This window comes from Rhea americana, unplaced genomic scaffold (genome assembly GCF_003343005.1).
Source record: "Rhea americana isolate MKP2758 unplaced genomic scaffold, rheAme1 scaffold_36, whole genome shotgun sequence".
NCBI classification, from domain to species: Eukaryota; Metazoa; Chordata; class Aves; order Rheiformes; family Rheidae; genus Rhea; species Rhea americana.
The window spans coordinates 208421-219737 of record NW_028186490.1 but is presented as its reverse complement, the minus strand read 5'-3'; the positions used below and the strand labels follow the sequence as shown (position 1 = coordinate 219737).

Below are 11317 nucleotides of genomic sequence, written 5' to 3'. Positions count from 1 at the left end.
CGGCGCGGCGCGGCGCGGCTCGGCGCGGCGCGGCGCGGCTCGGCTCTCTGCCCCGCCGGCGGCATGGACCTGAGCTTCAGCCTGTCGGCGCTGCCGCTGCTGCGGCAGCACGACTTCGAGCGGCGCTTCGACGAGCGGGAGGCGATGCGATGGATGCAGGACAACTGGTGAGCGCCCTGGCTGGGGCGGCCCGGCGGGGCTGCGGCTCCCCGTCGAGGCCCGGCCGCTCCGGCGGTGCCGCGGCCGGGCGGGAACGGGGCGCGACCCCCGGGGGGCGGCCGCGAAGGCCGTCGCGGCAGAGCCCGGCGGCGGGGCGGCCCTGCCCGGTGCGAAGCCGTCGGCCGTGGGTACGGCTGTTAGCGGCAAGGGGGGCAGCAGGAGTGGGAACAGGACGTGAGACACCACCCTTGACATCCGGCTCTTCTGACGCAAGTCAAAAACTTGATTTATTTAAAAATAGGGGTGAGGAAGGTGCAAATTCATTCGCAGATGTGTAGCATCGCAGGATGGTAGGCATAGCTGTCCTTTGCCAGATGTGGTGCAGCCAGCATGCACAGCTGTCCAGCTGTGGCTTTTACAGCCAGTCTTGCAGGAGAAACCAGAAAGTGAGAAACAAAGCTAATGGAAAAGGGGTGGGGAGTGGAGCAAGACCACAGGTTCTCCACTGGAAGCTGTCCAAGTCCAAGCTCTGGTTTGGAAGTGAAATGTATTTATTAGCTTAAACTCCTGTGTTTATTTTCAGCCTGGCTCCCCCAGAACCTACAGCAATTTGGTGTAGGCAAAAAGCTTGATTCTCATGCAACTGGGCTGAACAGCAGAGCTTGTTCTGGGAGACAGCCTCAGGCAATTGAGTTCATAAACTGTTACTCAACATGCAATTGTTCCTGCTATTTCAAATGAGATATTAGAGAACAACCTCCTGTCCCTATATTGAGCTCTTGTTTAAACTGTATCTTCACATGTTTCCTTGGAGAGTTTCTTGCTTTACCCCTTCAAGTACGTATATTCATACAGAAAACAACTGAATAATAAATATGCTAAGCTCTGAGGTTGTCTTGTTCTTAAACTTTCTATGCCTTCTGAAATGGATGGAGCAGATCTGATTTTGTTTTTCTTTTAACTCGCTATGAGGATTTTCAGTATTTTTGCACTCATAATTACATTTTAAATAAAGATAACTACCTTATCAGTCTTTCCCTTTCACTATAGGAGAAACCCTAATAAGCCTTCCTCCAATTTATTACTTGTTTGCAGTACTTTTTTCATAGCCTATCTACATTACGCTTGATTTGCTGCTAGTTTTCTTTTTTTGGAGCTGGGGATTGACTCATTTACTTATGTTAAATAATATTTAAGAGGAGAAGGGGACTTTACAGTTACTCAAAATATTCTGTGTTGCTATCACAGTGATTTTAAATATATATATAAATTTCTTCCAGCAATGTGATTTTGAATTCTGGAGCATAGAACTCATTTGGTTCTTAAGCCACCAGCAGGAAAGAAATTCTCCCCTTTCTTTGCCTTCCTTTTGGCTGGAGGAAGGCTTTTGATCTGGTTTTTTTCCTTGTGATTAAGTTAGGCTGCAAATGGCTCTGAGTGAAAAATTCTGAAGGGAGTAGACCCCTTCCCCAGTTAATGTAGCCTCCTACCCTGGACTTTAGGGAAATTCAAATGCAGGAAAGGCAATCGTAATGGGACACAGGGAGCATGGAAGTAGGTTTGCTAGTAGAGTAGTTTAGGATCTGCAGCCTTAAGAGCCTGTGAAGGGGGGAGAAGTGGTTGAGTTATTCCTCAGACTTATCTTTCCTCCTCTGTGGGGGGGGGTTCATGGAGCCGCTCATGCAATGAAGTGGCCTTGGAGAGAGTATGCTTGGTCTCTGAAGGGCCCTGCCAGAGTACCACTTCAGCTGCTGCATGCCCCTGGGCCCTGCCGTGTTTGCAGCCCATGAGCAGGCTCTGCCCAAAAGCAGGATGAAAGGAAGGGTATAAAGATGAAGAGTGTGGTGCCCAGTCTGCAAGCTTGCTTATTTTGGAGCTAGCTCAGGTGGGAGATCAGAAGAATAAAGGAGCCAATGCTCACCTGGCCTGGCAAATTCTCTTGCTACTGCCTCTGAGCTAGTAGACCTTTTTAGCCAGCATACATCACCCCATGAGGTCAGCTAGATTACTGGAAGAGCCATCTTAGATACTGGCATAGCATTCCCAAGGCTCTAAGGCTTGAGGTATCCAGTGCAGCTGCACCAGTGACCCCATCCCTTCCTTTTTGCATGCTATTACGATGACACTTGCTTCTGAGGAAAGCCATGTCAAACAAATGAGAAATTTTCTACACTGCTGTGCAGCGAAAGCAAGAAGCTGAGTCAACCCAGATAACTGTCAGCCATATCCTCCAGTGAGGGCAGCTGGAGACCTCACAGCAAACTACTGTCTGAATTTCCAATACTGTTGTATGGAGAATGAACAGCTCCTAGTTTGATGAAGCTGAGCTCCTGAACCATAGGCTCTTATTTCTTGGGATAAAGATTCTCCAGAGCAGGTGTCTTTCTCCAAGGAGCAAAGGACTGGAAGTACAGGACTTGCAAGAGACAGATATTGCCTGTGCTGATCCTGGGTTGCTCCACAGCTTTCTTAAATCATGTCTGTGTCCCAGCAATGCCTGAGGCCAAACCTGTTTGTGTTTTTCTCATCCTACCATTCCAAATGATTCATTCGCAAGATGATTTGGTAATAGCTAGCTGTAAAGGAGATTTGAGTATGTAACACTTGCCAGCGTGTGTGTAGACCTTCTTTGCACTGAAGAGCATGACTCCTGTGTGGCTGGGAGCTAGAGTAGTGCTTGCTGCATCACTTTGGGTCACCTTCTCATTGAACTTTGTTTCTGTATGTGCCTGGCACTGTGTATGAACTCTTATTACTGTGTCACTGGGTACTGAACTGCCAAACTTACCGTAGCACCAGCTGGGAAGTCAAGATCTCAGCTGTGTACTTGTTCATCTAAGACTCTGTGCTGCTTGGCCTGGGAATGATACTTAGATTGTCAGGACTAGACTTAAGCTCTGATTCTGCTTCTCTCCTTTTTTTTCCTTCCTGCTCTTGAGTTTCATCTCTAATGCTCCAGCATTTCAATAGATCTTTCTGAGGTGGTATTAGGAAAAGGAGAACTTAGGCCAGAGTGGTAAATGCTCTTCTGGAAATCATGCTTGAAGTGTGGGGATGGTGTTTGTGTGGAGTGTCAGCTGGACTCCTGAAAGAGACCTGAGACAAAATGCAGTGTGCAGAGACATTACTCCAGCTGAGGAGAAGATGGCCAACAGCTTCGCCACTGCAAAACTTGTTTTCCTCCTCCCTGCAACCAGCTTCTTTACTCAAAGCAAAGAGCATCTTCTGCCCATAAGTACCTATGGAAAGTTTCATGTAAACTAATAAAATACCAAGGTGCCTCCACTGAGAATCCTGCTTGCAGCTTATCAGATCCTGCCTTTTCCTGTCAGATCCTGTGGAAATCTTCATGCTGTAACAGCCTTCCTAGTTATCCCTAGTTATTCCTAGAAATCGCTAGTTTTTCCTCATCAATTCTGCTCACTGTCAGGGCAGGCTTCTTGTGACCAAGCCCAGCCTTAAAGAGGGAAAGGGAGGTATTGTATTTCTTGGTGAGGAAGAGCTTGGCTGGGGCTACAGAATTCCTACTGGGACTAGGAGGAGAACCTGACTCTTTCCCTTCCCTACCACTACCCTGTGCTGGCTTGACTGAGAGCTCCTCTCCTCTGCTTGCAGGCAGAAGACTTTCTTATTTGCTGTGGCTTATATGGTACTGATCTTCAGTGGCCAACGTGTCATGAAGGAACGGACAGGCTACAATCTGCGCACAGTACTGGCCCTGTGGTCCCTCAGTCTGGCCTTGTTCAGGTAAGAGTCTTTGCAGAAGCTGGAGACAGCTTTTCCTGAGGAATAGGTTGACAGGAAGTTTTGGGTATCCACCATATCCTTAGGAAAATCAATGTCCTATCCCCTTGGAGGACCTATCCCATAATCATTTCAGTGAGAGCAGAGGTAGTTGGTCCCCACCAGAAACAGTCCAGCCAGAAGTGTTACAGAAGGGCAAATGGGGGTGTGCTCCCAAATCATTACCTGGTAGTTTTGAATACGAAGTCTGCAAGAACAGAGGTCCTTATTCAAAGAATGCCTGACAAATATAGGTTTGACTTCATGTCTGTTACTTTTAAAAACTGAGATGTGTTTTCTCTTTTTCCTAATCTGTGGCCTAGGAGCTAGGAAAATGCTGGTATGTTCACAGAAGCCCTTTGATGTGGCAAGCAAGCACATCAAAGAGAGCACGTGCTAGGCCTGCTCTGGAGAGGACACAAGGAAAGTAGCTGACCTTGCAGAGGCAGAGCATAGTATCAGGGACCTGTCTATTGGAGGACAGCTCATTTTACCCACCTGATCCTCTATGAATTCTTCACTTGGGTAAAACCTTGTTTTGCAGAAGGGCAAAACAGTTTGCAGTTTTCTTATGAAGACATCAAAAGCTAGAGAAGATATTTCTCCCTTCTGCAGATGTTTCTAGTGTCTTGTAGCCACTGCTGCTTTCACTTGTTTTTACATGAGGCTCTGTTTCTAAACAAAATTTGTCTACTTCAGATTCCAATTTTTTTCTTGTGTTTTTTTCCGCTAGATGAAACTGTCCATTAGTGAAGTCCTTCATGTTAAGATACTTGGACACTTCAATTAAAGCTTCTCCTTATCTGCTTTCTGATCATTTCTAACCATGTTGTTTCTTCAATAGCTCTCAAATGATAATGTGACTTTTTTCGTGTCTCCCCATTTTTTCTTCAGCATCCCTTTAAATACTCAAACAAGTTCTATGTGCAGGGTTTGTCATGAATCCTAATTCCCTGCAAGAGTTTAGTATGGTTCCCTACTGCCTACTCCCTTGTGCCTGTATCTGAGAATCTCAGTGACCTATTTGGCAACAATATTTCCATTGCTGCATTTTTAATCCTCTCTAACCTAAACTTCAATTGCCCTGTTTTGCCAGTGTAGTCTGTACTCTCCTAGATCTGCATTTCCTCAGTTTTATAGAGCTTAACACATTCAACTTGGCTGGGCCTTGCCTATTGAACAATCCAGATGACTTATCATAATAACTTTGCCAACATGTATACCATCTGTAAAGCTTTTGATCTAATTTTATATTTACTTTCATATGTTTCATGAATAGATTGATTAGCCTTAGCTTATGCAGGGATTGGTTGTAGCCAGCTGAAACCTCTCCTTTCCATTAAATCTCAATATTTGTTGGTGAACCAGTTTTAATCCTCCTTAATCTGGACATTGGTAGTAATTAATGCTGTGGATGTGGTTAATTAGAACACAACACTCCACTGAAGGCTTTGTAAATGTACATTATGCCTACATAGCTACTCCTGTCTACCAAGCCTCTGCAGGGTTTGATAGAAGCACTTCTGTGCTGTAGTAACAGGCCATTCAAGTTCTTTCTAGAGTAATCAGCTGTGGTCATCTTGGACTCCTGGCACTGTTTTCCGTACGTCTTGAGCATTGCAAAATAAGAGTCTAGGTTTTGTATAGGATTGTTCAATGCATGCTCTGCAGGATTTGAACCTAGGATAAGGATCGGTCCCAACCGCTATCCCTGAAAACTGATCTTCAACTGGCTGGAGATGTGGGTGTTCCCCCTCTCCCATGATGCAGGGACAGAGCTGGCCTTTGTAGGTGCAGAGCTAATCTGTAAAGGATGAGCGGAGAAGTGTGCAGCGTCTGAACTACCGTGATTCTAAAGGAGAGGATGGAAGGAGCTTGCAGGTCCTCTCTGGCGTGTAGCGTAAACTCTCTGAATGTGTCAGGGTTGCTGACCATCACCAGTCCTTGGGTTGCCTTTCTCAGTATGCTTTGCTACAGGAAAATTTTTTGTGAGTAGTTGCAATGGCAGGAGAATGATGGTACAAAGACAGAGGATTTTGCTACATATTTTTATAGACTTGTTCTAACAACAGCCTTTTACTGTCTGCCAAGTTCCAGATTCAGGGTTTTATAGCTGTGCAAGGTGTGAAGATCATTCTAAAACATTTTGGTTTCGAACTGTCTAGTTTTATAGTACTGGCTTCCTGCAGCAACCATGAGAATGATTCAGCACTTGATCTGTAATTAAGCTAGTAGACATCGATTTTTCCAATATTCCTCCCATCTTCACACCTCTTCAGTCTGGTGGAAGAGAGCAAAACTAGACCACTCTCTTGTCATATGCTGTAATTCTGAAGAGGAGCATCTCTACCTACATGCCTGAGTTGGCTTTGGTCAAGTCTAAGGGGCACTGATTACCTTCTGTGTGAGCATAGATGTGACAGTGATCTGTTAAATCACAAGTTGTGTGGAGAGAAGGATGAGGGAATGACTGCTCACAGTCTGTTCTGAGATGGGCTCGTACAAATGACATGCGCAGGCTGATAACAAGGAAAAGGGAGTGTTTTTTCTCATAATCTGTTGAGTTCTGAGCTGCCTGCTACAGGAGGTTGTAGATGCTAAAACCGTACCTGGATTCAAAAAAATAAATAGGCAAGTGAGTACTTCTTGATTGACTTTTTTTTTTTCTGTGAAACACAGTCATCAGCTGTGGGTTGGGAGACCAGGAACCACAAGTGGTGGAGACTGGAAGAGGAAAAAGGGACAGAAACAACATGCTGGCCCTGTTCCCGTTCTCTCTGGGCATGCACTGTTGTTGGTCCTTGTTAGGAAACAGGGTCATAGAATCGGTAAGGTTGGAAGGGACCTCTGGAGACCATCTAGTCCAACCCTCAAACAAGTGGCCCATACAGGGATTGAACCCACGACCTTGGCATTAGCACCAAGCTCTAACCAGCTGAGCTAAACTAGGTCTGGGACAGTGGCTCCCCTTTTCTAACAAGACATGGCTGTTCTTACTCTTGAGGGCCTTTTTCATACAGTTGAGGCGGAAGTTGTAATAAGAGGGAGCATCCTTCACTGCTCAGTCCTCCGGCTGCTGCAGGCTTCCTGGAGCTGCTTAGCACCACACAAGCAGAAGGGCTGTGCTGGCTCATGCAGTCCTCCCCTCTTGTACCTTGCTGCTGTTCTGGGAAGAGCATTTTACAGGAAGCCCTAGCATGGCTTAAACCAGCTCAGGCTGTTTGCAATATATGCAAGAGAGCAATTGCTTGTGGTTGCACTTACTGGGACATTTCCTCCGGGGGGTAGCAATACCTCAAGAACCCAAGTGTCCTGGGCAGTGGCACTCCTCACCTTCAGCAGGCACATCCAAGCAGGTGCTCAGATGGAGCTGTGCCAGTGGTACTGATCAGGCTGAGATCCTGCTGAAAGGCAGTGGCTCCAGCGTGGCCTGTGGTGCTTCTGACTCATGGAAGCCAGAAGTATAAGACAGAAATATTCATTACTTAATGCCTGCTGGCTGGGATGGGAGAGAAGATGAGAGATGACTGTATCTTTATGTTAGCGCCCTACTAGAGGGAATGGATGGCTGTTTAAGATCTTGTTTCTCTGTGCAGTGGATGTGCCTGTACAGTAAGTGAGACCCTGAAGTCATCAATGGGGCAGCAGTGTAGAGAAAAAGCTGGATTTTTTTCAGATATCAAAGAATAAAAATCAGTGGCAATAGAAAAGATGAGACTTTGCTGGCTTTCCAGTCCCAAAATGTTTGCAGCGTAAGACCTTTGCAAACTCATCTTGGTCTGTGAGCAGCACACGCTCACAGACCTGCCTGTGGAGGTCAGCATGGGTAGGAGATGGAGATGCTGAGTTCCCCCAGCTTCAAGGAGGTGTTTCCTGGGTTCCCAGTATTACTGCAGACTCCTTGGTCTGCAGTGCAGGTAGCAAAGAACAGCCTCTGGGCTAGGGCCAGCCAGAAGCATTAGGCTTCAGGAGATGTGAAGGGCTGCAGGGGATGTGAGGGGCTTACACCACCAATGGGATTTGCTTGTCTCCCTGCCCCTTACAAATAAAAGGGGCAGCAGCTGTTCTCTGCTCCACGTTATGGAAATACGCTTGTTTGAAATCCTGGCTAAAAGATCTAGGAAAAGGCTCTTGCCTAGCAAACTGAGGGGCTGAAACATGTGCTTCCCAAGAGGAAGAGTTCACAACCAGTTTAAGATAGAGGAGCAGTGGAAGGCAGTATTTTGTTTAGATGTTCCTGAGACTGCCCTGGGCATCAAGATAATATTTGTGAGTGAAGAGCTGTTAGAGAATACTGTGGGGCCCTGGGTGTACTGGGCTGCTAGCACCTTTCAGCTCTCTTCTGGTTTTCTTGCAGTGCCATTGGGACCCACCGGTCCTGGAAGTATGTGGCCTTCGTTCTCTCTACAGAGGGATTTAAGCAATTGGTGTGTGATCAAACCTTCTACATTCACCCCACCACTAAACTTTGGGCCTATTTATTTGTGCTGAGCAAAGTCCTGGAACTGGGTGAGTCTCAAGTTTCTCCTTATCCAATGTGTTCATAATTCCTTTTCTCTTCCAAGTGGTCGTCTTACTGGTCTCTGTTCAAATGTTACTTCAAGACATTGAAGTCTGTCTTCAGTCTGTCTGGGGCTGTCTAGCTTAGCATGTGCTGCTCGTTTTCTTTCTGTTGACCTGTTGCTCAAACGTTCTCTTTCTGTGGGGCTGCAGCCTGATGTTACTGCTCTGCTTTGATATCCTCAGGCCAGCACCTAGGACAGGCAATTCTGCAGTGAGCAGAATATGGTAAGGCGGCCACAGGCAGGCAGGGGAGGCTGGTGGGGCGCAGGACAGCCCATTAAGGCTTTCTTACATTGAACTTGCAAAAATCTTCATTCCTGGAGTAGAAACTTGCTGGAAACTTTGTGGCAATGTCTTTGTTGGGAAGCATCAAGTTCATTAGAAGCAAAAGCACTTGCAGCAGCGCACAAAGTTTGAATTTGTCAGTGGAAAGTTTCTTCCCTGCAAACCACTCCAATGTAGTCTGACGTCCAGCGTGCTCAGAGCAGGACTACCCCAGAGTCAAGGCTAGTGCCTTGAAGCAGAGCAGGAATTTGTGAGTGCAGTAACCAGACTGTTGGCTCTTACAGGTTGGCATTTGAAGTCACTGCTGATGAAGTTGTTCTGCTCCATTACATACAGACTGGGCAGCCTGGGAGAGTCACATTTAAACTAGAAAATATGAGGATTGATATGAACCCATCTTCCACTCCCAGCTGAGTCCCTGAGCAACCTGTAAATGCAAAACAGGAAAAATATGCATGAGCAGAATTTCTTCTTTCCACACAATTTCCATGTGAAAAAGTACAGTAGAGCTGGTCTGAAGTGCTGTGTGGGTAGAGCTATATAAGCAGTACTGGGGCAAGGGGCACTTGTACCACAGATGTGCCATTAGGTGAACGTCCACATGAGTTTTATCAATACAGGCAAATCTAGTGTGACCCTAGCTTCTGATGAGATCAAGCCAAATAATGACTTTAACATTCCAGCTCAGTCTTTCTACCTTGCTTGAAAACTTATATGACTGCTCTGCTTTTATACGACTAACAACGCATTTCTTTCCCAAGGTGACACTGTGTTCATTGTTCTCCGGAAACAGAGGCTCATGTTCCTCCACTGGTACCACCATGTTGCTACACTGATCTACAGCTGGTTTGCCTATAAGCAGTCAGCACCAGGCGGTGGCTTGTTCATTACCATGAACTTCACTGTCCATACTTTCATGTATTCCTACTATGCCATGCGAGCAGCAGGCTTTTGGGTACCCCGCTACATCGCCATGGTGATCACCCTTTTACAGATTCTGCAGATGCTGGTAGCTGTGATAGTGAACATCTTACTCTTCTTCTGGATGGAGAATGAGATCTACCACACCACCTGGTCAAGTGTTTTATTTTCATCTGTGATGTACCTCAGTTACTTGGTGCTCTTCTGCAACTTCTTCTCCAAGACTTACTTGACAAGTGCAAAGAAATCGAAGAGAGAATAAAACTGATGAGGCAGGAGGTGGCTGGGCTGATGGGAGGGGGGTGGAAAGAGGAAATTTTTCATTCCTGTCTGGAGTTTGGTGCCTGATGGGACTTATGTGTTGAGATTTAGGAGGAAGTCACTGTCTGGATGAATGCCTTCAGATGAAGTTGTGCATTGGACTTTGGTGTGTCTGCCTTGAAACATGTGAATCATCAGAGTGAGGTGCGAGTTGTCTCAGGCTGACAATGTGAAGACAGGGAGAAAGTAGAGGGCTGGAGATCTCAAAACTGTGATTCTGCTTTTTCTATGCTGTTTCCCTTTTCCATGCACCAGTCAGGTTTGCAGTGGGGGCCGTAGTCCTGAGTGACTGCTTGGATTCTGCATGGCACAAGTTTCTTCTTGGGAAAAGGTGGGGGAACTCCTCTCAAAAAAGCACTAACTGCTCAGTGATCTCCCATACTGGAGGAGTAGAGAAGAGCAGAGCTCAAACCTTGCTGCTGTGTGTGCCGAGGAGCCCCCCACAGGGCTTGGGGTGAGATAAGGTGTCAGTGGGAAGAGCACTGCGTTGGAAAATCCCTGCTATTTTTTGAAGATGTGTAGAGAGGGGAAACAGGAGCTGCCCTGTTTTTTCACGTCCTTGTCTCCTGCATGCTGTTGTGGCTCCTGCAGGCCTCCCTCCCACTGCACACAGGCTCCAACCCAGGCCATCCCTTCACACTCAAAGCCTGGTCCTGGCTTGCTGGTAACGGAGGCTGAAGGTCTCTGTTCACAGTAAATTCATCGCATGTCTGCCAGCAAGCCAGAGGAGAAGTGGGACCCGAAGGGCTACAGTGGGATGTAAGAGCATGCTTCCCAGCGTTCTGTGCGCTCCGGGGGGCTGCTTGGACAAGGTGTGGGGCTGGAGAATGGGGCTGCTGCTTGCAGTGGCCCAGAGGTGAGGACAGGCTTAGCGGTGTGGAGGCAGCCATGACCTGTACCTGGACTTTACTGGAAAAAGGAAACCTCAGGAAGGGATTAGAAAACTTGCCCTCACAGCCATTGGTGGTAATACGTTACTGCTGACTCCATATAGCTGGAAAAATTTATAGTTGCCAAAAATCCTCTGCAGTTTTAACATTCCTTGGTATCAGGGCAGAAATGTGGGCTTTGGCAGGGAGATCAAGACTCCACGTGGCCCCAGTACAGTTGAACTCTGGCTGTGACTCTTCAGATGTGCCTGAGTCAAGCTGCTGCTAAGGCTAATGTGGCCTATATTGCCATCAGTGTGTGGGCTGGACTGATTAAGCCCATCTCCTTGTGGGGGGGATCTAGTCGCTTGGATGCTAGTCAGACTTCAGCTCTGCTGGAGCTGATAAGGGAACAT

The 11317-nt window shown here is 46.9% G+C and overlaps 1 protein-coding gene across 1 annotated transcript; it reads left to right on the top strand.

Moving 5' to 3' along the window:
* The first annotated feature begins 41 nt into the window (after positions 1-41).
* Positions 42-9988, top strand: ELOVL3 (ELOVL fatty acid elongase 3). Its single transcript, XM_085312165.1, has 4 exons — positions 42-167; positions 3775-3906; positions 8300-8451; positions 9552-9988. The coding sequence occupies exons 1-4, from the start codon at positions 64-66 to the stop codon at positions 9971-9973; spliced, it is 810 nt and encodes a 269-aa protein (XP_085168291.1). The 5' UTR covers positions 42-63; the 3' UTR covers positions 9974-9988.
* Positions 9989-11317: the final 1329 nt, after the last annotated feature.

Bases quoted from the DNA above. Each gene is read 5' to 3' on its own strand.
- ELOVL3 (XM_085312165.1), top strand. From the start codon at position 64: ATGGACCTGAGCTTCAGCCTGTCGGCGCTGCCGCTGCTGCGGCAGCAC. The intron at 3,907-8,299 runs GTAAGAGTCTTT...GTTTTCTTGCAG, and splicing joins CTCAGTCTGGCCTTGTTCAG to TGCCATTGGGACCCACCGGT. The intron at 8,452-9,551 runs GTGAGTCTCAAG...TTCTTTCCCAAG, and splicing joins GAGCAAAGTCCTGGAACTGG to GTGACACTGTGTTCATTGTT.